Genomic DNA, 25,427 nt, shown 5'->3' on the forward strand with positions numbered 1-25,427 from the left:
GTCCTGAATATTCATTGGCAGGACTGATGCTGAAGCTGAAACTCCAATACTTTGGCCACCTGAAGTGAAGAACTGACTCATTGGAAAAGACCCTGATGCTGGGAAAGATTGAAGGCAGGAGGAGGATGAGATGGTTGGATGGCATCACCGACTCGATGAACATGAGTTTGAGCAATCTCTGGGAGTCAGTGATGGACAGGGAAGCCTGGCATGCTGCAGTCCATGGGGATGCAAAGAGTCAGACATGACTGAGCAACTGAACCGAACTGAACTGATTGAAATTACTCAGTGCTCACTGTGGAGAGTGGCTGCAGCCTGAGGGCTGCCTAATCATGCAGGGGTTCTTCTTCTTGAGTGCCCTTATGGCTCAGGAATTAACTTTTGGAGGTCCTGAATTGCTGATGACTATGGCATCCTTGTTTACTGACATGACAGGAAATATTCCATTTCTCGTTTCTTTCTTTCCTTCTTTCTTTTTGGTACTTGTCTATATGCTGGAATTAGAGGGAAATGATATGTTATTTAAAAGGCCACCTGTAGTTCAGAGATGTGTGTGTGAATTGCTCAGTCATGTCTGACTCTTTGTGACCCATAGACTATAGACTGCCAAGCTTCTCTGTCTGGAATTCTCTGGCAAGAATACTGGAGTGGGTTGCCATTCCCTTCTCCAGGGGATTTTTTCAATCTAGAGATCAAACTCGGATCTCCCACACTGCAGGCAAATTCTTTACCATGCGAGCTACCTGGGAAGCCTGTAATTCAAAGATACTCATTACTAAATTTCATGCATTTGTCAATGTTTTTCTATGTATTTGGAAAACTTACTGCTTATATAGTGTCATACCCTGAATTCTTTGCTTGCATATTCCTAAAAGTCTTAGGCGTCACTTTCCATGGCTTCATGATAATAGTGCACTTAACCACTCCTTCATTGTGGACATTAAAACTGTTTCCTTTATGCTCTATGTAAGTATCACAGTGATAAGCATATTTGCCCACACAATTTTTTATCTGTATTTCTTATTTCCTTAGAATAGTGCCCCAGAAGTGGAATTACTGGGTCAAAGAGTGTAAAGCTCTTTAAGCTTCTTAAGATATGGTGCAAAAATAATTTGTAGAAAAGGTTTCACCAATTTACAAAGTCACTATCTTTCAATGAGCTTTGTAGCTGCCTCATCAGAGAGAAAGGCAAGCTTTGAAAGCATCCTTGAAGCTATGTGGCCGCTGCAGGGAGGCGAGAGGGTTCCTCTAGCGGTTCTGTCTGGGCTCCCCCTCCGCGGGCACTTTCCTAGTTCTTAGAAATTTTTCTTTTCTTAGGATCATTGGGAGAAAAAAAAAAAAGGCCCAGGAGTGTTAGTGGTAATGGCAGCGTTGAAGGGGTGAGGGTAATCCTTATGTTTGAGAAAGAGAATTTGTCAGCGAGAATTCAATTCTTGGAGATCCTTCACGGAGCCATCCATCTAATCCAAAGTGACCTTTCAGAGACGGGGAAGATAATGAAAGAGGAGGCGGCAACAGGATACGAGCGGGAGAAGCCTCCAGCTGGAAAGCGGCGGCCCCTTTAAGACCCAATTCGAGGCCTGGCCCTTTAAATCCGTGTCAGTTTCCCCTGACGTCAGCGGGCGGGCCGGCAGTTCTGCTGTTTACCGCCCAGCGGCGTCGCTCACTCCCCGGAGTTCTGAGCGCCGAAGCCGCCGCGTCTGCCCGCCCTTAAAGGGCCGGCGCCCGAGAGAACTGGCGGCGCCGCGCGGCGTCGGGTCGCTACCTCCTATCACGCCCCTCACCCTCAGACTCTCCGCCCCTTCGCGGCCGGCCTGGCCACCGGCTTCCCCTCCCTCCCTCGCTTCCCCCTTTCCCCTGCGGCGTCTCCAGGCTCCCAGCAACCAGCCGCCTCCCGGCTGTCACATCCCCGGCGGGCGCCCACCGAGTCTCCCGGCCGTGCTCGGCCCCTGGCGAGCTGGGGCCCCTTCCTGAGGCCCGTCACCCTTCCCCCGGCCCTCCCGCCCCCGGCCGCCCCGTCCCCTCCCTGGTCCCTGAGAGCGCGTCTGCGGCTCCAGGGAGGGGACGCTTCCTAATCTCAGGCCGGGGTTAAAGTTCTGGTCCTGGTGAGATGCTGGAAGCTGCGGCCCAAGCCCCAACCCGCCCTGGAGGTGTCCTGTCGCTTGCCGCCGCCGCCGCCGCCACTGCCACCCTGCCGGGGCCATGTTCGCCCTGGGCTTGCCCTTCTTGGCTCTCTTGGTGGCCTCGGTCGAGAGCCATCTGGGAGCTCTGGGGCCTAAGAACGTCTCGCAGAAAGACGCGGAGTTTGAGCGCACCTACGTGGATGAGGTCAACAGCGAGCTGGTCAACATCTACACCTTCAACCACACGGTGACCCGCAACCGGGTGAGGGAAGGGGCTGGGCTCCGGGCTGGTGGCGAGTGGGGCGAGCCAGCCGACCAGGGCTCTGTCAGTTCCCAAGAACAGCTGCCCCCCTGGGTTTTCCAGAACCACACTGGACCCTTTTGCCAGTAGTTTCCTCCTGTGCTGGGGATGTTTGTTCTGAAGCTACCCCTTGACGGGTTTCTGAAGCTGCCTCATTCCCCCCTTCTCTTTTTGATCACTTCCTTTCCATCAGCTGTAGTCTGAGCAGGACTGGCCTTGCTCCCTATCCAACACCCAGAATCTTGACAGTGTTGTGGGTCTGGGAGCAAGGAAGCAGATATGCTACTGGGCTTGGCCCAGAAAACCCCAGGAGGATGAGAGTGGCCCAAGCTGAAATGCTCTGCCCAGCGGTTGGGGGTTGCTTATGGCTGAGACTCCCTGGGGAAATGAATGCAGGACTTTCCAGGCTGCTGTTAACTGCTGGGACCTTCCCAGCCTTCATCCTCCCTTGGAAAGCCAGATGGCCTTGAAAGTTGAAGGTGGTGGGGATACAGCCAACCCCAGGGTGGGTGGCAGGGGAGAGGGAGTTTGCCTACCGTGGAGAAACTTCCCCACTCTGCTTTCTCTTTCATTTCCTCCCCACCTGTGAGCTAGGGGCATAAGCTGGGTCTGGGAAATTCAGACCCAAGGTGGGGCTGAAATTGGGAGCTCTTTCCCCAGCCTGGCTGATGGTCTCCGACTCAGCTCTCACCAGGACCGAATTTACTAAGAAGTAGTGGAGTTCAGAATGGGAATCTGGTTTTTTTTCCAGAATAGGGAGATATTAGGTTTTGACGGCAGGCCAGGATCTGCCTTCAGTGCTTGGTTCTCTGAAGTTTGATCTCATCCAGCTTGGAATCCTGTCTCTGTTTGCCCCCATATGTGAGGTTACTCATATGTGGGGTTACCTTGAGGGACCTCTACCCCTCAGGGGAGTGCTGCCCTGAGTTTGGATTTCAGCAACCCAATAACAAGCATTCCCAAGATTCATTTAATTTTATTCTTTTTCTTTAAGCTCTGAGTGTCCTATATCCTTTCCTTCAAAGTGCCAAGAGTGGCAGTGTCTTCATTTTATAGAGGGGGTAAGGTGAGGCTCAGAGATGTGAAGTGACTTTTCCACAGCCCCGACCCTTGGTTGAAGCTGAGGATAGAAGTTGGCCCTCTTGGCTATCAACAAGTCCTGTTTCCCCACCTCCCTGTGTGTGGCCTCTGGCCACCAGATGAGTTGTGGACTAGCAGTTTTCCTGACTCACAAGGGAGGAGGCTGCAGAGCACTCTTGCTCTCCTGTGTCCCTCCACATGCACATCTGTGTGTACACGCATGTGTGTGCGGGCGCATGTGCATGCCGTGAACTTTTACAGAAGTGGGGTATCCTGGGGGATACCCCAGGTCTCCATTGTAATTCCTGTCCTCTCTTCTAAGTCCCTCCTGGACCCTGGGGGCTCCTCTGGCAGAAGCAGTGTGTGTGTGTGTGTGTGTGTGTGTGTGTGTGTGTGTGTGTATGTTAGTTGCTCAGTCGTGTCCAACTCTTTGCGACCCTGTGGACTGTAGTGCACCAGGCTCCTCTGTCCATGGGATTCTCCAGGCAAGAATACTGGAGTGGGGTGCCATTAGGTATCTCCCCAGCCCAACCCGGATGGGAAAGCACAGAGTGGTCTGCCGAGCGAGGGCAGAGCTCGTGGTCTCTGGAGCCATATGTTCTCTGTGACAGGATTAGAACCACCATGGGCTTGACCAAGGGGCATTTCCATGTCCTCCTGTAGACGGAAGGTGTGAGAGTGTCCGTGAATGTCCTAAACAAGCAGAAGGGCGCTCCTTTGCTGTTTGTGGTCCGCCAGAAGGAGGCGGTGGTGTCCTTCCAGGTGCCCCTGATCCTCCGAGGGATGTGAGTAGGACCTGGGCGTAGGGTGCGGGGTGGGGGTGGGTCTTCTCAGGCCAGGCCTTGATCAGAACCTCCCCCGGACCCTTGTCCAGAGCCTCTGACCACCCTGGCACCCCTCTGTTTCTCCTCCCAATCCCCTAAGACAGGAGGCTGGTCAACAGCAAGAGGGCCAAGCCATCCGACCGGGAGCGGGGGTGGGGTAGGGAGGCGGTGGGACCAGGGTGGAGGAATCGAGGGCCCTGTTCCCCTGGAGCGGCAGGGCCGCAGTCACGTCCTGACTCTGCCTCGGGCCACAGGTTCCAGCGCAAGTACCTCTACCAAAAGGTGGAGCGAACGCTGTGTCAGCCCCCCACCAAGAATGAGTCCGAGGTCCAGTTCTTCTACGTGGATGTGTCCACCCTGTCACCAGTTAACACCACATACCAGCTCCGCGTCAGCCGAATGGATGACTTCGTGCTCAGGTCTGCAGGGGAGAGAGAGGGGGCGTGCGGGACTGTCCTCCTTCCCAAGCTCTGGGAGTGATGGTATTGGGGGGCTCTTCTCTGCCCCACAGGACCGGGGAGCCGTTCAGCTTCAACACCACAGCAGCGCAGCCCCAGGTAAGACCTCCCCATCTACTGCCTCTCAAGGGGAGAAATGGGGAGGCTTAAACTTGGGGGGTGGGGGCGGCCAGCAGTCTTTGCAAGGAGTTTCAGGTTGGCTGTACTCTCCATGGAGAACTCTACAGAGACGGGAGTCCTGGCCCCAAGGTGGTGGGGAACAGACAGCCTGGGGAGCGCAGAGACATGGGGTTGGACAGCCATCTCTCCTACTGGCCTCTTGGGCACTGTCCTGCATGCCCAGCTGAGGTTGAGCGGAGCGGTGTGTGGGAAATGGGGCTGCTACTTGTGGTCAGGGCTTCTCTCTCCAGAGAGTCTCCACTGCCCGACCCCGGGAGGATTCACACCCTTCCCTTCTAGAGGGGCAGAGAAAGCATCCTCACAGGATGGGGCTCTCCCCGCCCTCCCTGTGTCCTCAGTACTTCAAGTATGAGTTCCCAGAAGGCGTGGACTCGGTCATTGTCAAGGTGGCCTCCAACACGGCCTTCCCCTGCTCAGTGATCTCCATCCAGGATGTGCTGGTGAGTCGCGGCCCTTTCACGCCCCGCCAGTGGCCGGGCTGCTGAAGAGGGGGGACGGGGCCCAGGACCCTGTCCATCCCTCTGCCCTCCTCCCCCTGCAGTGTCCTGTGTATGACCTGGACAACAACGTAGCCTTCATCGGCATGTATCAGACGATGACCAAGAAGGCAGCCATCACCGTGCAGGTAGGAAATGCACCTGGCCCCTTGGGGGATGCGGCCAGGTGATTAGCCTTCCTCAACCTTGCTGCTTTGCCCCTGCCCCATTCCTAACCCGCCACAGGACTGAGTCTTGGTGTGCCAGTCCCCAAGACTTTGGGTCCCCTGGTATTTGCAAGCATTGAATCTCAATCCCAGTTGCCATTGGGGACAGGAAAGAGCAGAGTACCCTTTTTGGCTACCATGTCTGCCCTGTTCCCCGCAACTGGCTAGTGATGAGAGCTGCTCTTGTCAAAGGCTAAAACCTGTGCTGAAGCCAGGGAGGGAGAGGCATATGTTCACCTCATGACATCTAGTCGTGCAGCTGATGGAGGCACTGTGATCCCTCCACTTTTTCTCCTGACTGATGCTCAAACTGTAATAGGGCCCCCATGGCTTCCACGATGGTGGGCATACCCACATTTGCTCACCTGGCAATAGTGTAGGTGCAGGATTTGGGCTCTGAAGTCAGATGATCCTGGCTGTATCACTTACTGGCACCAAGGTAAAGTCCAACAGGGATGATGATAGTACCTACTCATGAGGATCTTTGTGAGGATTAAGTAAAATAATATATATGCCAAGTGTTTAGCATAGCGTCTGTTCAGAAGAGGGTGGGGATGGTGATGACAAATGGTGATTGTGATGTGATGACAACAGTGGTCATCATACCACCATCGTCGTCACCATCATCACCATCATCACCGTCATCATCCTGCAGCGTAAGGACTTCCCCAGCAACAGCTTTTACGTGGTGGTGGTGGTGAAAACTGAAGACCAGGCCTGTGGGGGCTCCCTGCCTTTCTACCCCTTTATAGAAGGTACATTTTGTGCCCTGGGCCTGGCTGGGGGTGGAGAGGGCTTAGGCTCGTCCTGGGAAGTATTAGAGCCTGCATGGCTGGTGGATCTGATGGGATATAGGTTTTTGGCCCTAGACTCGTCCAGGCCTGATCCCACCAACTCTACCCAAGCTCCAGGCAGACGCTTGCCATTTTGACATTTTACTTCCAGATGAACCGGTCGATCAAGGGCACCGCCAGAAAACCCTGTCCGTGCTGGTCTCGAGAGCAGTCACGTGTGAGTGTGGGTGGCTGAGTGGGGATGGCCTAGGCTCTGGCTCCTCTTTCAGGCCTGGGGTAGGGAGTATTTTCTGAATGGGACGGGTGAGGAGGACCTACCCGAGCAGGCTGACAGAGTAGGAAGAAGGAGTGTTCTTGGCAGACTTCATGATGGGAGCGCAGTGAGTGCCAGTGTAATGCACTTCAGAGCATCCATGAGTGAAGAGATTGCGGCACTGAGTTCTAGATCTGTGTCTGCCTTTATAGGCAGGGTAATCTCACTGAGCCTCAGTTTCCCCATCTCTGTAACAGGAGTACTAGAATCTGTTAGCCTCTGTTAGTCTCACTAAGTCGGTTCAGCAAAATTGGTTGGTCCTGCAAAATTGGTTGGTCCTACAAAATTGGTAGGAAACTTCCCTGTCCTTTAGTCAGGCTCAATAAATATTTACTGAGTGACTGAATAGAGCCCTTTGTAAAGTGGAATGTATAAGATAAACATAAAAGATTGTGACGGGAGGGGAAAGAAGCTGCCTCTCCGATGCAGTCCTTACTCGGCACGTTGGTCTCAAGCCCCTTCTACCTGCCCACTGCTGGTGCTCCACCTGTGGTCCTTAGGGCGCCCCTGCCTAGAGCTCGCTGCCCTGTAGGGTGCCAAGGGCTGTGAGGAGCCCAGGACGGTCTCTGCAGGAGGTCTGGGCGGAGAAGGCCTCCTAGGGGACGCAGCGCCTCAGCTGTGCTTTGAAGATTAAGGAGAAAGAATGAGAAGAGAAAGTTCTAGCAGAGGGAGGTGCATGAGCAGACAGGAGCCATGTCTGGTGTATCGTATGCACCGGCTGGGCCATTCCACCGCGGAGAGATGTGGGAGAGATGAGGCTGGGCCCCGTGTGCCGGACGGGCAGGCTTGGAAAGCGTTGGTCTGTTTTCCTGCCTGCTCCCCTCCCCACAGCGGAGGCCTACGTTGGCGGTATGCTCTTCTGCCTGGGCATATTTCTCTCCTTCTACCTGCTTACCGTGCTCCTGGCCTGTTGGGAAAACTGGAGGTAAAGTGGAACTGCTGGACCCTCCCCTGCTCCGGGGTGGGTCAGGCAGGAGATGTCGGGGAAATGGCCTGGCCAGATCTGAGCGCCCCTGGGTAAGCTACTTCTGTGGGACAGAGGAAGGTGGGTCCCTGTGAGGGTCTCAGGTCCCTGGGCCTCTCCTCTAGAGACCAACCCCTCCTCCTCAACCTTCTTCCCCAGCAGGGAGACCCCACATTGCTTCCCAGCCTGGGAGGACCCCTGGGGTTGTGGAGGGAGGCCAGGGCTGTGGGTTGGAATGGGTGGAAGGCGGGCCGGCCCAGCAGAGGATGGCGCCTCCTCCTGCCCTTCTGGTTTGCCTCTGGATTCTGTCCCTGCAGGCAAAGGAAGAAGAGCCTTCTGGTGGCCGTGGACCGAGCCTGCCCAGAAAGCGGTACCTGCAGAGGGTCTGGGTGGGGAGGGCTGTCTGCTTTGTGGTGTGGAGGGGATACGGTGGACGGTTCCCGGGGAGCTGGAGGAGGCAGGGCCTTTGGGATGTTCAGATAGGGGGTAACAGTGCAGGTGGAAATGGGGCTGGGACAGAGTGCCTGTTGGTCTCTAACACACCCATTTTAAAGGCCAGCACTTGATTCATTCAGTGCCTGGATCTACGTACCTGGTCTGCCGCTTCAGATAATGCAGCTCACCATGTCTGGGATTATTAACCTTTCGTTCTCTTTCCCTTTCTTCTATCCCGCTCTCTCTATCCTCACTCCTGCTTGGGACCTTCTCTCTCAGCTTCTCTTCTTGGTAAGCTCCAGGTGCTGTGGGCAGAGGAGCTGGCATCCAGAGTGGGTGGGAAAGGGAAGTTTCTCGGGGGGTCTGTGTGGGACCCAGGCCAGCGATGCGGGTCTGTCCTTGCTGCTGGTAACTTAGATGGTCAGTTCCTTGACGTTGCAGTCTTTCCATGGAGGACAGAGGGGGCGAATGTTTACACTGGGGCAGGTGGTGGTGGTGGCAGGCGTGCGCTGTGTTTGCTGGAATGATCGCTGCTTGTTCTTTGTTGCCACCCTGGTCCTTGGCATCTCTCTTCTCTGGAGTCCTCCTGCCCTCTTCTTGGCTTTCAGCCTCTCTCTGCTTCCAAGGCTAAGGGTCCCTGACTTCTCCCTGCAGGTCACCCTCGGGTCCTGGCCGACTCCTTTCCTGGCGGCCCCCCCTATGACGGCTACAACTACGGCTCCTTTGGTAGGTGTCGGCGCCCAAGCCTCCTCAGCGCCCCCTGGGGTCGGGTCCAGGGCCACCTGCCCTGAGGTCTCTTCTACCGGCCTCACCACTTACGATTCCCCCACAGAGAACGGTTCTGGCTCCACTGGCTCCACTGACGGTCTGGTTGACAGTGCGGGCCCTGGGGACCTATCCTACAATTACCAGGGTGAGTGGGCCAAGCTGGGGAGGGCCGTGTGATGCCGGGCTGGTGCTAGCTGCTGTTGCCTCTTCTGCCAGCTGCCGGAACCAGGGAAGGGCTTGCTGTCTCCCTGCCTCCTCCTCCCTCGTCCCTTCCTCCTTGGCCCTGCTTCCCCCGTAACTCTCCCTTTCCTTTGAAGGGCACAACCAGTTCAAGCGACGCCTCCCCTTTGGCGAGATGCGGCAGCTGTGCATTGCCATGGGTAGATGTGGGGAGGGTGGGCGCTGCTCTGCCAATCAGCTCCTGCCAGGGCGGTTGACTCGAACCAGGAGGCTCGAGGACCAGAAAGATGCTTTGTGCATGGCTTGCCCGTCTAATGCCGATAATTGCTAGCTCGTGTGTCTTTTGAAATAGGCAGGCACTGGCCCCTGACGCTGGTGGGCTGGCAGCCCCGCTATGCCCAGGCCAGATGTTGGTCAGCTGTTGTGGTTCCCAGCGCCTCTCTTGCTGGCCTGCTGGGGCTTGTGGGCAAGGGTGTTATGTCCCAGCCTCTGGGGGCTTTGGTCAGCAAGGTTGTGGGAGGAAGCTTCTGATGACGTGAGAAAAGAAGAGGATGAAGTAGCTGGTGCTCTTCTTAGAGGCAGCCTGTCACCCTTGCCTGCACCCCAGGGCCCACTGGGTCTTTTCCCAGCGGGGGCCACGGCAGTGTCTTCTCAGAACCCACACGGCTGGGCATCTTCTAATCAGCATGACTTCTGCTGATTCAGTCCTGCTGCTCCTGTCTGGGGCCTGAGGTCTGCTCAGTATCCTGGCCTGGAAGCCCTAGCCCAGTGAGGGGCAGGGCTCGAGCGGTCCCTGGTGGGTGGACTGTTTGCAGAGCCCATCCTGGCTCCCCTCCAGGACTCGGGAGCACCTGATGCCTCCTCCCCAGGCCTGAGCCCACCTCCGCCCCCACTCTGAGCCCACAATTTGCCTCCTCCCACCACCTAGAAATTGTGACAATTGCCCCAGACATTGGATTCAGTGCCCACCTGGTAACCCTTTCCCGCTTTCTTCCCCAGACCCCGTGGGCACTCGACCACGACTGGACTCCATGAGCTCCGTGGAGGAAGATGACTATGACACTCTGGCCGACATCGATTCAGACAAGAATGTCATTCGCACCAAGGTGTGAGCCCAGGAGGGCTGGCCCTGGTTAACAAGGAAGCGAGATTCTATGTCCGGCCCCACATATGCGCCCCCCACCACCCCTGCCCCTGCCCGTGGCATGTTAGGAAAGCAAATGGAGAGAGCTCTGTTAGGGCAGCATAGCTTCCGGGGAAACTGACTCGGCTCCCAGGCCTCTGGACCATCCGAAACTCTGCCCACCAGAACCCTGGCCAGTGGGAGGGAGGCCCCCCTGTCCTCCTCCACCAGGACAAGAGGGCCTTCCAGGGCGGTGGGGCAGGGGGCTCACTCCAGCTTCTTGCCACGTAGCAATACCTCTACGTGGCTGACCTGGCGCGCAAGGACAAACGTGTCCTGCGGAAGAAATACCAGATCTACTTCTGGTGAGCAGGTGGGGTGGGACAGGGTGGTGGGGTCTCGGGCTCTCTTTCTGGGTGCTGCCAGCTCACCAGCGCCCTCCCACTCCCCAGGAACATCGCCACCATTGCCGTCTTCTATGCACTTCCTGTGGTGCAGCTGGTGATCACCTACCAGACGGTGAGCGGGCGGGGCCCAAGCTAAGTGCCTCTGAGCAGCTGCCACAGACTCTGGGGTGTTGCCCAGGCAGAGCCTCCCAGCCTGAGGCTCTGGAGCAAGCCGAGGTCCTAGGGTTCCAGTCCCAGCTCTGCCTTACCAGCTGGGTGGCCTTGAGCAAGTCCCTCAACCTCCCTGAGCCTCAGTCGGTTCATCTGCCAAATGGGGGGCAGCATGCTAGCTCTGATGGCACCTCCCCCAGTTTGTAGGGATTTTATGAAACGGAAGTGGTAAGAAAGTCAGTCTCAGTTTCCCTTCCCTCTTCTCTGTGCCGTGGGGCAAGAACCTCTGTCATGGTCATGCCTCGAGAGTTTTCAGCCACACCTAGTGAGGAGGGCAGTGACTGTGCTAGAAGTGGGGCTCGCTGGTGTCGTGTGCACACGTGTGCTGGCCGAGGTGGCACCCCCCCATCATTTGGAGAATGGGACGGGTGGTGGCACAGGCTGTGGGCTGAGTCAGGTGAGTTAGCATCTCCCCATCCCCCTGGTTCTCACTCTCACTGCAGGTGGTGAATGTCACAGGGAACCAGGACATCTGCTACTACAACTTCCTCTGTGCCCACCCGCTGGGCAACCTCAGGTGGGAACCGTCTTGCGAGGCCCCCTTTTCCTGTCTCTCGGTGAACTGGTGCAAGGGGCAGGGGCTCTGTGAATGCCCACCTCTCGGGTGGGGAAGGGGGCCTCGGGCCTGAGGTCGAGACAGTGCGCCCCGTGTCACCCCTTGCAGCGCCTTCAACAACATCCTCAGCAACCTGGGGTACATCCTGCTGGGGCTGCTCTTCCTGCTCATCATCTTGCAACGGGAGATCAACCACAACCGGGCCCTGCTGCGCAATGACCTCTGTGCTCTGGTGAGGGGCCCGCCCTGGCCTCACTCCAGACCCTTGCCAGCAGGCGTGGCCCTGCCCAGCCCTGCCCTGCCCATCAAAGCCCAGCCCTTCCTAAATCACTGTAACCCTTCCTACTCCTCTCTGGTGATCTCCCTCTTCAGGGCCCCTTCCTTCCTCCTTTCCCACCTCACCGCCTTACCTTCTTTCTCCCTTCGCTTCTCCCTCCCCGACAGGAATGTGGGATCCCCAAACACTTTGGCCTCTTCTACGCCATGGGCACGGCCCTGATGATGGAGGGGCTGCTTAGCGCTTGCTATCACGTCTGCCCCAACTACACCAATTTCCAGTTTGGTGAGTGGGGGCTCCCTCTTCGCTGGCTGAACCTAGAACAGGGACCTGCCTGACTTTGCCCTCCCTACTCACCTGCAAGGATTGAGATCCCCAAGATGCAGCTGTGTGGGAGACTCCAGGGCAGGAGGACTTGTGTGAACCTACACCTTGTTGCTTACTAAATCTTGTCCGCCCTGCAACCCCATGGACTGCAGCACGCCAGGCTTCCCTGTCCATCACTATTTCCTGGAGTTTGCTCAAAACTCATGTCCATTGAGTTGGTGATGCCATCCAACCATCTCATCCTCTGTCACCCCCTTCTCCTCCTGCCTTCAATCTTTCCTAGCATCAGGATCTTTTCCATCAGGTGGCCAAAGTATTAGCACTTTGGCTTCAGCATCAGTCCTTCCAGAGAATATTCAGGGTTGATTTCCTTTGGGATTGACTGGTTTGATCTCCTTGCAGCTTAGCTTGTAGAAAATAGGCGTCTGAGTGCTGTTTCATGCATCTGTCAAGTCTTTTCTGTGGAGAAAAAGATAACTAAGACACAGTCCCTAATCTCAGGGTGCTTGGACTGAGTTGTCCTTGTCATCAGGGGAAGTCAGACTGTGGGTGACAGCCAGAGGGCCAGCAGCATGGCGTGGCAGGGACAATTAAGGAGCCGGAGTTCAAGTGCCAGGCTGCCACCAGCTCGCTCTGTGGCCATGACAGGTGTGGGGGCTGGGGTTCCACGCTGGGGCTCAGTGGAGGTTTCCGCGGCTCATGGCCTCATCCATCCCTCCGCCTAGACACGTCGTTCATGTACATGATCGCGGGGCTCTGCATGCTGAAGCTCTACCAGAAGCGGCACCCAGACATCAACGCCAGTGCCTACAGCGCCTACGCTTGCTTGGCCATTGTCATCTTCTTCTCCGTGCTGGGCGTGGTGAGGCCCTGGCCCACTCTGCTCACCCGGAGGACAGGTGCACGCGTGTGCACACACCCCCACCCCCCCACCCCCCCCCCGCGGGAGAGACCCCTGCTCCCTCCCTAGGGTGCCCTCCCAGCCTGGCACAGCTGCCAGCCCAGCTTCTCCAGAAGGGCAGGCCGGGGCGGAGGGAGGGTGCTTTCCCCGGCGCCTCCTCACCCCTGCCCTCGGGGGCCCCCACAGGTCTTCGGCAAGGGGAACACAGCATTCTGGATCATCTTCTCGATCATCCATATCACTGCCACCCTGCTGCTCAGCACACAGCTCTATTACATGGGCCGCTGGAAGCTGGGTGAGGGCTTGCCCAGGGCCTGCCGGGGTTGGGGCCTCGGGGACCTGGCCTCATAGGAGACTTTGGGGCTCTGCCCTCTCATGGAGACCCCGGAAGAATCACCGGGCATGGAATTCATGAGGCCTTGGCACAGCTGTGCCCCTGAAGGCCCTGGGCCCTCTCGGCTGGCGCAGAGCAGGGTCTGGGGCAAATGGGTACCTGGGCCTTTGAGCACCTTCCCTTCTCGCAGACTCAGGGATCTTCCGTCGCATCCTCCACGTGCTCTACACGGACTGCATCCGGCAGTGCAGTGGGCCTCTCTATGTGGTACCTGCCCAGCTCCCGGGCCCCTCCTCCTCTGTCTGCACTCCTTCCTCCACTGGGGGGTTGGGGGTGGGCGGAGCGAAGCTGAGAGCCCCGGGGTGGGGAGGGGAGGGGGACCTGCTGACCCAGGTCCCCCTCCCCTTCTCGTCCGTCTCTTAGTCCCTGTGTCTCTGCTTCCCTCCAGGACCGCATGGTGCTGCTGGTTATGGGCAACATCATCAACTGGTCGCTGTGAGTCCAGCCATCATCTGTGTCCCCAGGCTGGGTGGGCAGCTGCGGACTTGGCCAGCCGCTGGCTCCTTTGGGGGCCGTGGACAAATATGGGCACGAGAAATGGGGGCCCAGGAGACAGGTGTTGGCCCCTGGGGTTCTAGAATCTTCTGTGGGCCTCTGAACCCTGCCCCACATCCTCATAAAACACAGGGTAGGGGCGGAGGGTTCGGGGGGAAGCCCCTTCCTTGCTCTTGGCCGTCCCCTGCTTCACCAGCTGGTCCTCCCTCCTGCCAGGGCGGCCTATGGGCTCATCATGCGTCCCAATGATTTCGCCTCCTACTTGTTGGCCATTGGCATCTGCAACCTGCTTCTTTACTTTGCCTTCTACATTATCATGAAGGTGAGCCGGCAGGGCTGAGCTGCCTTGGCCAGCCAGGCCAGCGCTCTGCTTTGAAGGGAGGGACACGGACACAGCCTGCCTGGGGAGGGAGGGGGAATCTTTCTGTCCATCTCCATCTGTCCCTCTCCATCCACTGAGTTTTGAGGAGGGGAGAGGCTAGTCCCTTCCACATACTCCCTGGAAGCCCGCCACATCCTCAGACTGTTTCCTGAGCCCCTTCTGTAGTCTCAGTCCCACGAAACTGGTAGCACTTAAGGACACAGCTGGCAAGAGTCCCTTCCGCACAGAAACGGTTGAGGTGGGGCTCGCTGAGACTGCGGCGGGCTTGGGCCTCGGAGGGCCAGGGGCTTCCCCAGGGCCTTTATGTCATCCAGTGTGAGAGGAGCCCCCCAGCGCACCCCCCAGCAGCACAGGGCACATGGAGGCCCCGCCAGGGTGGACCTCAGGGTGAGGACACCTGGCTGCCAGTGTGGGGACAGGTGAGGCTCTGGGGTGATGGGATGGATCTGAGAAGGCTTCCTAAAGCGTCCATCTGGGAAGCGGCTTGAAGGGCAGGCGGGAAGTGGGGCGGGGCCTCAGGCTGGTCTTCCCCCTGCTCCCCAGTGGGGCGGGGCCTCAGGCTGCTCTTACCCCTGCTCCCCAGTGGGGCGGGGCCTCAGGCTGGTCTCTCCCTGCTCCCCCAGTGGGACGGGGCCTCAGGCTGTTCTTCCCCCTGCTCCCCAGTGGGGCGGGGCCTCAGGCCGGTCTCCCCTGTGTTCCCCCAGCTCCGGAGTGGGGAGAGGATCAAGCTCATCCCCCTGCTCTGCATCGTCTGCACTTCGGTGGTCTGGGGCTTCGCCCTCTTCTTCTTCTTCCAGGGACTCAGCACCTGGCAGGTGAGTAGTCCTTCTGCTACAGGCTCATCATGAGCCCACAAACAGGTCTCTTTTCAAACCTGTTTGTGAGCATCACCCGTGCCCTTTCACAGCCACTTTCACGTTTAATCCTCCTGATATTGACCATGCTGGTGTGGAGGTATCCCCATTTTACTGATGCAGCAGCCGGGGCTCAGACAGACAAGTGACCTGCCCAGGGTCACACAGCCAATAGTGGCACCGCTGGGGTTTGAAGCCAAGATGTCAGGTTCTTCCCTCTGCTCATAGAGCACCTGCTGTGATCAGAACTAAATCTGGCAGGGTCTCTGCCTTTGAAGCAATTTTATTTTTTTTGGCTGCACGGCACAGCTTGTGGGATTTTAGTTCCCTGACCAGGGATTGAACCCAGGTCCTAGGCAATGAGCATGCAGAGTCCTAACTACTAGACCACCAGGGAAGTCCCCTTTGAAACACTTAAAATCTAGTTCCAGGGACAAGAGAGACTGTCAGTTCCTGGTTTTTCTCTACAATATGATGCACAAGATGAAGGGTAACAGGACAAGTGAGGGGATGTGCAGGATGCACAGAACAGAAAGACTTCTGTGAGTTAGGAGGTCCAAGAAAACTTCTTAGAGGAGGTGGACCTTGCTCTTGGCCTTATAGACTCTGTGGCCCGGAGGCACCATGACTTGAGTAATGAGACGGAGACAGCTTTGGGGTCAATGATGCATTCTCTTGGGAGTGCGTGGAGATGGTGAGCTCCTTGAGGACAGACCAGGTCTTTCTTGGTCATCTCTGCAGCCTCAGTGTGTGGCACAGAACGCCCTTAGACACAGTCCAGCCAGTGTTGGCTGGAGAGAGATTGGGGAGAGCATGGAGGACCATGAGGTGCAGGTGATGGCTACTGTGGTCCTCGGGCAGGTTTGTCTGACCTGACTGGAGTGTTTTGGAGAAGTGAGCTGGAAGAAGCCCTGGAGGACTGATTGGCGCAGGGGGTGAGGTCTAAGGCAGGGAACCAGTTAGGAGCCTTTGGTGACCTGCTAGCTCTGCAAGGGAATCAGGACCCTTAGGGAGAAGTTTGCATCTAAAGGCCAATTCTTAGATGTGGGAGATAATGCAAGGGGTGAGCCAGAAAGAGGGTGCTTTCTGGCCTGAGGCTGGGGCTGGCATCAGAGGTGCCCTCCAGCGGATGGGCGCAGGTCTGGCCCTGCCTCGCCCCGGTGGTGTCAGCAAACAGCTCTCCTTGTTCCTCTCCAGAAAACCCCCGCAGAGTCGCGGGAGCACAACCGGGACTGCATCCTCCTCGACTTCTTTGACGACCATGACATCTGGCACTTTCTCTCCTCCATCGCCATGTTTGGGTCGTTCCTGGTAGGTGGGGGGACTGGAGAAGGGGGCAGAGGCAGCCTCCCGTCCCCTCCGTGACTCCGTGTCCACCCCCCCAGGTGTTGCTGACGCTGGATGACGACCTGGACACTGTACAACGGGACAAGATCTACGTCTTCTAGGGGAGCTGGGCCCCTTGCTTCTCTCATGGAGCCCCGAGCTCCTCTGCCTCACCGCCCGGAGGTTCCATAGTGCCAGGGGCCTGAGTCCCAGCCCTGCCGCCCAGTGCCAGGGGCGATGGGACAGCGAGGTCCAGCCCAGGCTTGGCCTGGGACAGTCACAGGGTGACCTTGAGTCTTGCTCCTGCCCTCTGCCAGGGATGAGGCCTGTGCCCCTTCAGCCCCGAATGTTGGCCAAACTGCTGCTTTATTCTCAGTGTTGGGGCCTTCCACGGGTCCCTGTCCATCAGCTGTCCGATTGTCGTTCTGCAGGAGGAAGGAGGGAAGCATTGCCTGCCCATTTCACAGCTTGCGTCTGGCTGTCCTTCCCCTTCCCCCCCTGGCCTGGACCCAAAGCCTACCCTTCTTGCCCGAGCTTCCACTCCAGGGCCCCCAGTCTGGGGCCTGATTCTCTGTCCTACACCAGAGTTCGCTCCACTTCTCCTGGGTCTGCGCCTGCCTGCCATCACTGCCCTCTCTGGTCAGCCAGGATGGATATGGCTGTCGGATCTGGGGGCTGGCTGGCTGGTGCTGGGCTTTTGGTGCTAAGGCCTGCAAGGGATCCTGGGCAGCGCTGCCGCCTCCCTCTGACCTGCGCTCAGGGCTGGTTCTTTAGCAATGAGGGACAAAGCCCGCAGCGTGGGAACCGCCTGTGATTGAAGAGCTGAATTCAGAGGTCTTTCATATGCCGTCAGCCCCCAGACTGACGATGGCACCCAGTGACTGATGTTGGCAACCAGGATTGGAAGGGAAAAGCAACTCACTCCTTTCCTTTCTTTCTCTTTCTAGGCCCTTAGTCCTGCCAAGCCCCATTTGTGGGCCTTTCAGTGCCATTTGACACTGCCCGAGAATGTCCAGAGGCGAAGGAGGGGCATTACAGAGAGCACAGCTCCTCCACGGCCACAGGAGCCCCAGTGCCTATCTTAGGGGCTCAGGGAAGGGACATGCCCTTCCCCCCTGTGTCCCAGGTCCAGCCTCACTCTGGGACACAGGGCTGGCTTCTAAGTTTCCGTCCAGTCTTCAGCCAAGTTCTGTGTTACACATACACATGCACACATATGAAACCTTGAGTTTACACTGAGTTGCCGTAACTGGTTCCCCTGGCTGCTCTTTCGCCCTGCCTGGTCCGTTCCAGATGCCAAGGTTGGGGAGATCAGGTCAGGCTTCTGCCTTGGGGATGGGAATGTGTTTTATTCTCCTCAGCTTGTTTTTATAGCTCTCCCTCGGGCTGGGGAGAGGCGGAGGGTCTGGATCTTTTTTCAGAGCTCCGTTTAATGTCTGTTTCCATGCTATGGTTGCATTTCTGTTTTCTATGAATGAGTTTGCATTCAATTAAAGAAACAACCAGATGCAGTCCTTGGGCCCGTCTCTGCTCCCTCTTTCTGGATGGAAATGTTGAGAACGAGGGCTGGGGCCAGGCTCCTCCATTTCCCAGGTCTTCTGGTCTGCCCTTCTCTTCCAAGCCCCAGTCCTGTTGGGAATAGCAGTCCCTTGACAGCCTCATGTTTTTTCTCTTCTTTGAGCAATGGCATCAGTTCAGTCAGCCTTTACCAGAGGCCTGCTCTATGCCAGGCGCCATGAGGGTGGAGAGGATCTTGTAGGGGAAAAAGCCGTAGCCATGCCATCTCACCTGGCAAATGGGGGTAGCCTCTGCCCACCTGGTTCGCAGCCACGTCAGGCCAGCTTCACTTCTTATCTGAGCCCCTCCTGGCTCAGCAGGCTGCAGGCACAGGGCAATGCTCCCTCACCTGACTTGAGTGGACAGGTGGTGCTTAGGGAACATGAGGTGGAGCGGATGGTTGGGGAGTGGGCACCGCGCAAGCTCCAAGAGGAGGAACCTTCGAGATGACCCTGGAAGGCTATTTAAATTTCGGCATCCTAAGGAGGACAAGATGAGGAGCGGGGCGGAGTGGGGCGGGCTTGCGATGAGGAAGCTGGTGAATTAAGGACACGCCTGAAAGTCTAGAGCTGCTCCTCGTCAGCTGCTCCCTAGCTCCTCTCCCTCCTCTTCCCCGCAGATGCCACTGGGGGGCACTGTACTTCTGCACTGCTAGGCTCCGGCGTCCGGAGCTGGTTGTGCGGGAAAGGCCTTTTCTGGTGGTGCCGGGTGGTGGGTGTGCGGTGTGTGATGGAGTATTAGCTCCTCCCTGCCAGGCCGCCCAAGGATGGAGTGGTGCCACAGCAGGCAGCCCAGAGCCCCCACCGGGTGCCCCTTACCTTTCTTCACTCCCTGTCCTTCGCTGAAGCGAGATTTGAGCGGATCTCCTTCCTTGGGTGACGGGGTCGTCTGTTTTCCAGAGGAGGTAGAGATTATTTGAAAAGGAGTAGGTGGGGGGGCTTCCCTGGTGGTCCAGTGGTTAAGCCTTTGCCCTTCCACTGCAGGGGATGCAAGTTCGATCCCTGTTGGGGAATTAACATGGCACATGCAATTAAGATGCCACATGCAATTAAGATGCCACATGCCGAGCAGCACTTGGCCATAAATAAATACATAAACAAATACATTTTTAAAGAAAAGAAAGGCGGGAGGGATGATAGAAGTCTTTGAGCCTCCAACCCCAATGTTGGTGCCTCAGGCCCTGCAGACCCTCTGGTTGGGACTGAGCTGTTGCTGAGCCCTCCAGTCCCACCACCCAGCTAAAGCGTGTGATTTAAGACCCACCCCAACTGCGAACTCTCAATCTGAGCAGGTGCAGCTGGAAGGGTGGGTCTGCCAGCCTCTCTGGCTCCCGCATGGCTGGGGGGTTCGGCAGGGATGTCCAGGTTCTGCCTTTCAAGACTCACCACGTGGCCTTGGGTAAGACGCCCTCCGAACCTTTGTCTCCTCATTTGTAAAATGGGAGAGTAATTATGCTGTCATGATGCAGCTGTGAGTCTCAAATGAGCGCGTTTGCAAAATGCCTGGCACGTAGCCTGATCCTCGGGAAAGGTGAGCTCCTGTCTCCCGCTAGAGCTGAAAGCCCCAGGAGGAGAGAGTGGCTGGTTAGTCCCCCACAAGCCTCAGGGAGGGGTCCCCCAACCTCTTTCACTGGACAGCCCCTCTTGAATTTCCCCCTCCCCGCAAACCCGGAGGCAGGGAACAGTGTCAGAGGAGCAACCCTAAGTCCAGACGGCAGGGAAAGCCTTCGTGGTCCTGTCCATAAAAGGCTTTTCCCGGCGGTTCCCCGCCGGCAGCGCGGCCCCGCCCCCGCCGGCTCCATCCCCAAAGCACGCAGAGAATGTCTCGGGCAGCCCCCGGCAGACTGCTCCAACTTGGTGTCTTTCCCCAAATATGGAGCCTGTGTGGAGTCACTGGGGGAGCCGGGGGTGGGGAAGGAGCCAGTTTCCTCTGGCCGGGAGCGGGCCGGGGCGAGTCAGCGGGGGGGAGGCTGACATCACCGCCGTGGCAGCCCTTTAAACCCCTCACCCAGCCAGCGCCCCATCCTGTCTGTCCAAGTCCAGACAGAGCTCACGCCTTCCCGAGAGCCCCGAGGAACCCCTGTAAGTGCATTTGTCCTGGGACTGGAGGGGAGTTGAGCTGGGGCTGGGCAGTTGGCGGTCGCAGTGGGTGTATCGCAGGCAGGACTCTCAGGCTCCCAGGCTGGGGGAAGCCCACCCTCTTGAGTGTGCACTCCCCACCTCCAGCTGTAGAGGTGGTCCTAGCTTGCTGGGTGAGAGGGGATTACTAGAGTCCAGTACCTCTTAGCCTGGGCAGCCTTGAACCCAGTTGAGATACCCAGGGAGACTTGGCTGGTGCAGAAGGGTTGATGGTGGAAACCTGGGAAACTGGGGTCAGGGAGGCACCCCATTTTCAGCCATAGTCATCTTATGTGTGGTGTGATGGGCTCAACGGTGGAGTCGGTTTAGACTCAAGGCTTGTCTGCTATCCAGCCAGGCCAGGAGGATGTCGGAGGAGGTGAGGGGGTGTGTGGTACACCAGGGCTGGAGCGTAGTGTCCCTCTGTTGGGTCCCCAGGAGCAGCCTAGGAGAGGCCCTGGGTAGCCACTGAGGAAGTGGGAAGGACCACAAAGCTCTTGTCTTCTGGAACTGGCCGGGTGGCAGGATGCGGGGACAGTAAGAGACCCGCCTCTCCAGGCACGAAGCTGCCTCCATGCCCTGGGGGGGAGGTCACCCACCAGCAGAGGGTGGGGTGGCCTGCCAAGAGCCTTGGTGTGATGGCCTGGGCGGTGCAGACAGGGCCAGGCAGGGCCTTCCCCTGAGGTCTGGCGTTTCCTTTAGTGGTTTTTCAAAGGGTAGGTGGGTAGAACAGGTCTCCCCTGACCCCAGAATTTAGTCAAGCCACCGCTCCTGGGCTTGTCCTGGGTACTGTGTTTTGTTTTATCTGAAGACTGAGGGGCACAGCTGTCCTGCAGAGAACCCTGGTTTTCCGGGTTCCTGCTGGGAGGAGCTGCCCGTGCCTCTTGGCAGCTGGGCTTGTTTTTTTTCTCCGGGGAGGGTAGGCTGATGGAGCCACAGGGCCGGGGTGGGGGGTCGAGGCAGAGCCCCAGGCTCCCTGTCCATTCTGTGCTAGGAGCCTTTGCCTAGAAGGACCCTGGGGGAGCCGCTCTCTCTTCTCACCCCTCCCCTCACCAGAAGCTCCAAGGTGGGCCTGGAGAGGTTTTTGTCAGAGGCCCGGCAGGATTCTTCTTGGAACCCTCCACTTTCAGACTCTCCACCAGGAGGGAGGAGGGTGGGGGTGGGGTATCTTTCATCCCCCTCCCTGGTTCTGATCAAAATCTGAATGTTGTCTCTAGATCTCGGGGCTGCAAGTTTGTGTTCTTGTCCCTGTGACCTTGCCACCTAGACTGTCCCGAATCTCCAGAGTCTGGAAGCTGGGGGTGGGAGATGCACTCTGCTTGGCCCCTGTTCCTCATGGGCCCAGTGTGAAGTCTGGGGGGTGGGGAGGGGCAGAAAGGGGGGAAGAGGGGAGGGAAAGGCAGGACTTGGGAGGTGGGGGATGGGGCCTGGACCGTGGGGGTGCCTCCTGCCTGCCTGGGATGGTGCGGGGAAAGCTGAGAGAAGGAGGGAGGGTGGGAGGCCTGGATGAAGGATAGGGGCTGAAATCCCCTGGCCCCAGCTGCGGGTGTGTCTTGACCCCAGTTCTTCGCCCAGGAGTCCTTGGGAAGCAGGGATGAGACACAGCGGGGTGGGGAAGGGAGGGACTTGGCCTTTGGGTTCTTTGGCATTGCTGGCTGGGATGCTCTGAGAACCACATCCTCGGAGGTGGTCCAGCCTGCACTTTACAAATAAGGAAGCAGACTCAGGGAGAAGTGAGGGGCCAAGTGGCTGGAATATAGAGGAGCCTTTCTCTTGTTTTCTTCTCTCAAACTTTGCAATCCCCTCAGGGAATATGATTATGAAGAGGGGTGGAGGCTGGAGCAGGAGAAATTCTGTTTTTACCACTTGGTCAGGGGCTGGCTTTCTTGGGTCACTATCAGGAGACCGGCTCTGGGGGCAAAAGACTAACGTTTTGAGGAGCTCCGCTGAGGGACAGGCCATGTGTTAGGTCGTCACAGACAGGGCCTCCTGGAAAGTTCCCAGTTCTCTGGGGTAGATACATTATCCTCCCTGTACAGACGGGGCATGAGAGCTCAAGAAAGCTGTCAGCCATGGAGAAGGAAGGGCCGGGCAAGTGGGTTTTGGCAACTTACCTGGGCCCCTGTGAAGTGATGTCCACTGCCTCCTATGGGAGTGGGGAGGAAGAAGGGCTCAGCTCTGACAGGAGAGGGAGTTGGGAGCACACGGTACTGACCGCCTCCATCCTCAGACCTTTCTCTCCCTCCCAACCTCTGACCTCTCGGAGGCCAGGGGATGGGCTGACCTCATTTGATTCCTCTTTCAAAGGACTCTTCTGGTGAGTTCTGGCGCCACGTGGTACCTGAGGCCAGCTCAGGTGCCTCCTGACCGGCCACACCTAAGCCTGCCCAGCAGCCTCCCTGCTTGGCCCTGCTCCCTGCCACTTGTGGGCGCTCCTGAGTGGGGCCAACCCCAGGCCCTAGGGTCACAGGTTGGGGAGGGCTTCCCTGCTCTGCTTGGCAGATGCTGGGCTCACGTCCCCGGAGAACTCTGGCTTTGTGGTTATGCAAGCTTCCACAGTGGTGAGAGCCTGAGGTCACCAGGCAGGGTGGTGGGGGTACCAGCTGGCGGCCACCACGCATCTGGCTCCCCTGGGGAAATGCAACTTCTTGGCCAAAAGCTCCTGGGCTTTGCTGGCTTCCTAGCCCTTACCAGGGGTGGGAAAGCTTCAGCCTCTGTAGCTGTCGGCTGGAGGCTGAGCTGAGCTGGCAAAGAGCTGGAGTTTTGGGGTTCCTGCTTCTGGGAGAACTGAGAGTTGGAGGGACCCCCATAGCTTCAGGCAGAGGCACCAAACCACCTCACACCTCACTGGACAAAGACATCTGTTGGCTTCATTTTGAGGGTCAACGTGGTCTCTTCCAAAAGACCTCTCCAGTGCCTCTGTCACCAATCTTAGCAAAGAAAGGGAGCTGTAGACCAGGGATTGTCAAACCCATAAATGCAGCCAGTCATCTGTTTGTGTAAATAAAGTTTTATTTGAACCCACCCATGCTTACTTGTTTACATACTGCCCAAAGCTGCTTCGATGCTACAATGGCAGGACTTTATGGCCTGCAAAGCCTAAAATATGACTGTCAGTAAAATGACTATCTGGTTATTTACCAAAATAGTTTTCTAACTCCTGCTCTAGACTGCCAAAGATCTAGTCTCCAAGTTCAGAGAGGCTTCCTGGACTGAGGGTATGAGCTAGCCCAGGTGAGTGCCGTGGAGACAAAACCAGGAAGCAAGGGGAGGTAGAGAAAGAGCTAGGGTGGTCTCCCCACTCCCCCAACCCTCAGAGCTGGAAGACAAGACCTTCCAGGCAACCGGTGACAGCAGAGCCGTTCTCTGACTCCCTGACCCCCTCCCTCTTCTGCCTGTGTTGCTTTAGCTCCCCGCCAACATGGCCAACAAGGGTCCTTCCTATGGCATGAGCCGGGAAGTGCAGTCGAAAATCGAGAAGAAGTATGACGAGGAGCTGGAGGAGCGGCTGGTGGAGTGGATCGTGGTGCAGTGTGGCCCCGATGTGGGGCGCCCCGACCGTGGGCGCCTGGGCTTCCAGGTCTGGCTGAAGAATGGCGTGGTGAGTGACACCTGGGCCAGGGGCCAGGGGTCGTGCCATTGTGCCAGCGTCAGGGGGCAGGGCCCCCCACCCCCACCCCCAGCTGAGTGCTCAGCTGCCTTCTTCGTCTGGCAGATTCTGAGCAAGCTGGTCAACAGCCTGTATCCTGATGGCTCCAAGCCAGTGAAGGTGCCCGAGAACCCGCCCTCCATGGTCTTCAAGCAGATGGAGCAGGTGGCTCAGTTCCTGAAGGCCGCTGAGGATTATGGCGTCACCAAGACTGACATGTTCCAGACCGTTGACCTCTTTGAAGGTAGAGAGAGGAGAGGGGTGGACGAGGCAGGTGGACAGGAAGCGGAAGCAGGGATGAGGGATGATCAAACCTGCCACGATGACGGGTCTGCACCGCAGGAGTGGCACACACCAGGAGAATCCCACACCCACGGTGGGATCTCTGCGCCCCCTTCGATTTCAGGACCACCTTTGCCCCTGGCTGGCCACCTCTCTGGGGGGCACAGGCTGGCTCTGCCTTGGGTTCTGTTTACACAGTCCTAAAGGCTGTCCCCCCTCCCCTCCTCCTACTCACAGGCAAAGACCTGGCAGCGGTGCAGAGGACCTTGATGGCCCTGGGCAGCCTGGCGGTGACCAAGAATGATGGACACTACCGTGGAGATCCCAACTGGTTCATGAAGTATGTGGCCACCAGGGGTTCCCTGCGCCCTAAGCTTGGGTCTCTACAGGAGGTGGGCTGGCTGGTTAGTGCAGCGATTACAGGAAGCAGAAAGCCAAGAAAGGTACACAGTTGAAGGTCTAGGGTGGGGGTAAGTGGGTCCATGGTACATCTTGGCTCCTCCCTTTCTACCCTCCTATCTGAGCCAGTCTTTCCAGCCTGTGCTGCGGGGTAGCTACAATAAGGAAATGAGAGCAGTGAGACGCAGGAGGGGATGGCATCGGGCTAGGAAGTTAACAGAGGAAACCAAAGGCAGGTGGAAAACACACAGTCCCGGCAAGTCTTTGTCCTGGTTCCTCCTCTCCTAGGAAAGCCCAGGAGCATAAGAGGGAATTCACGGAGAGCCAGCTGCAGGAGGGCAAGCATGTCATCGGCCTACAGATGGGCAGCAACAGAGGGGCCTCGCAGGCTGGCATGACGGGCTACGGGCGGCCCCGGCAGATCATCAGTTAAGAGGGCGAGGGCTGGCGTCCAGCCCCGCCTTTGCCCAGCTCGCTGGCCACAGCATCCTGCCTCGCCCGCCTCACACACAGCTGTGTAGTTCCTTCAGCCCCGGCCAAGCTTCGAGGCTCTGTCACTGAGCAAAGGTGACTGCACTTGGGCAGCTCGCCCCCACCCCTCAGCCTCAGCCCAACTCCTGACCCCAAAGCACTGCTCCCCCGGCCCGCCTCCCAGTTGCCCCACCAGCTCTGCCGTGTCCCCATCCTGGGCTGAGCAGGGGAGACGTGGGCTGGCGGTAGCCTAGACGTGGGCAAGTCCACTGTCCTCCTTGGAAGCAGATGCTCATAGAAGGAGACCCAGCCCAACCTCCCCCTTTTTTTTTTTTTGCTGGAATATTTGGGGGGTTGAAATTCAAAAAGAAAAAAAATATATACATAAATTTTTTTCTCAGGCCTGGCTGCCAGAGTCTGATTTGCCCTAGTCGCTTCAGTCCTGGTTCCAGGAAGTCTGAGCGGGGAACAGGCAGGCAGCTCGGGTTCTCGTGTGTTCCTCGTGTTCCATGATTTCAGGGGGTGAAAGAGGGGCATGGATGACAGTTCTGAAGGGAAAGAGGGGCAGCGTGGCGAC

General features: G+C 57.6%; 2 protein-coding genes across 5 annotated transcripts; both read left to right on the top strand.

Annotated features, from left to right (window-relative positions):
• Positions 1–1,659: 1,659 nt before the first annotated feature.
• On the top strand, positions 1,660–17,894 carry SIDT2 (SID1 transmembrane family member 2). Of its 4 annotated transcripts, XM_061145092.1 has the most exons (27): positions 1,662–2,385; positions 4,168–4,289; positions 4,583–4,747; positions 4,840–4,885; positions 5,305–5,406; positions 5,508–5,591; positions 6,325–6,424; positions 6,615–6,680; positions 7,608–7,701; positions 8,058–8,110; positions 8,830–8,901; positions 9,008–9,088; positions 9,261–9,323; positions 10,123–10,229; positions 10,538–10,611; positions 10,699–10,765; positions 11,307–11,380; positions 11,528–11,651; positions 11,864–11,981; positions 12,749–12,885; positions 13,111–13,219; positions 13,449–13,525; positions 13,707–13,753; positions 14,030–14,135; positions 14,900–15,010; positions 16,247–16,360; positions 16,435–17,894. In XM_061145092.1, the coding sequence occupies exons 1-27, from the start codon at positions 2,203–2,205 to the stop codon at positions 16,495–16,497; spliced, it is 2,559 nt and encodes an 852-aa protein (XP_061001075.1). In that variant the 5' UTR covers positions 1,662–2,202; the 3' UTR covers positions 16,498–17,894. The 4 variants fall into 4 exon arrangements, 3 of the variants coding, with proteins under 3 accessions (XP_061001075.1, XP_061001076.1, XP_061001077.1); XM_061145093.1 differs by lacking the exon at positions 9,261–9,323 and having other exon boundaries at positions 1,663–2,385; XR_009693209.1 differs by lacking the exons at positions 16,247–16,360; positions 16,435–17,894 and having other exon boundaries at positions 1,660–2,385; positions 12,749–12,922.
• Positions 17,895–19,854: 1,960 nt separating this feature from the next.
• On the top strand, positions 19,855–25,250 carry TAGLN (transgelin). Its single transcript, XM_061145103.1, has 5 exons — positions 19,855–20,013; positions 23,459–23,650; positions 23,765–23,942; positions 24,218–24,320; positions 24,668–25,250. Exons 2-5 carry the CDS (start codon positions 23,471–23,473, stop codon positions 24,810–24,812), a joined length of 606 nt encoding a protein of 201 aa, XP_061001086.1. The 5' UTR covers positions 19,855–20,013; positions 23,459–23,470; the 3' UTR covers positions 24,813–25,250.
• Positions 25,251–25,427: the final 177 nt, after the last annotated feature.

The sequence above is a fragment of the Dama dama genome, chromosome 1 (genome assembly GCF_033118175.1).
Source record: "Dama dama isolate Ldn47 chromosome 1, ASM3311817v1, whole genome shotgun sequence".
Lineage (NCBI taxonomy): Eukaryota > Metazoa > Chordata > Mammalia > Artiodactyla > Cervidae > Dama > Dama dama.

Excerpts from the sequence above, each read along its gene's own strand:
- TAGLN (XM_061145103.1), top strand. The coding sequence starts at position 23,471 with ATGGCCAACAAGGGTCCTTCCTATGGCATGAGCCGGGAAGTGCAGTCG. Across the intron at positions 23,943-24,217 it reads GACCGTTGACCTCTTTGAAG|GCAAAGACCTGGCAGCGGTG; the intron begins GTAGAGAGAGGA and ends TCCTACTCACAG. Across the intron at positions 24,321-24,667 it reads GATCCCAACTGGTTCATGAA|GAAAGCCCAGGAGCATAAGA; the intron begins GTATGTGGCCAC and ends CTCCTCTCCTAG.
- SIDT2 (XM_061145092.1), top strand. The coding sequence starts at position 2,203 with ATGTTCGCCCTGGGCTTGCCCTTCTTGGCTCTCTTGGTGGCCTCGGTC. Across the intron at positions 9,089-9,260 it reads CCTATCCTACAATTACCAGG|GGCACAACCAGTTCAAGCGA; the intron begins GTGAGTGGGCCA and ends TTTCCTTTGAAG. Across the intron at positions 13,220-13,448 it reads CATGGGCCGCTGGAAGCTGG|ACTCAGGGATCTTCCGTCGC; the intron begins GTGAGGGCTTGC and ends CCCTTCTCGCAG.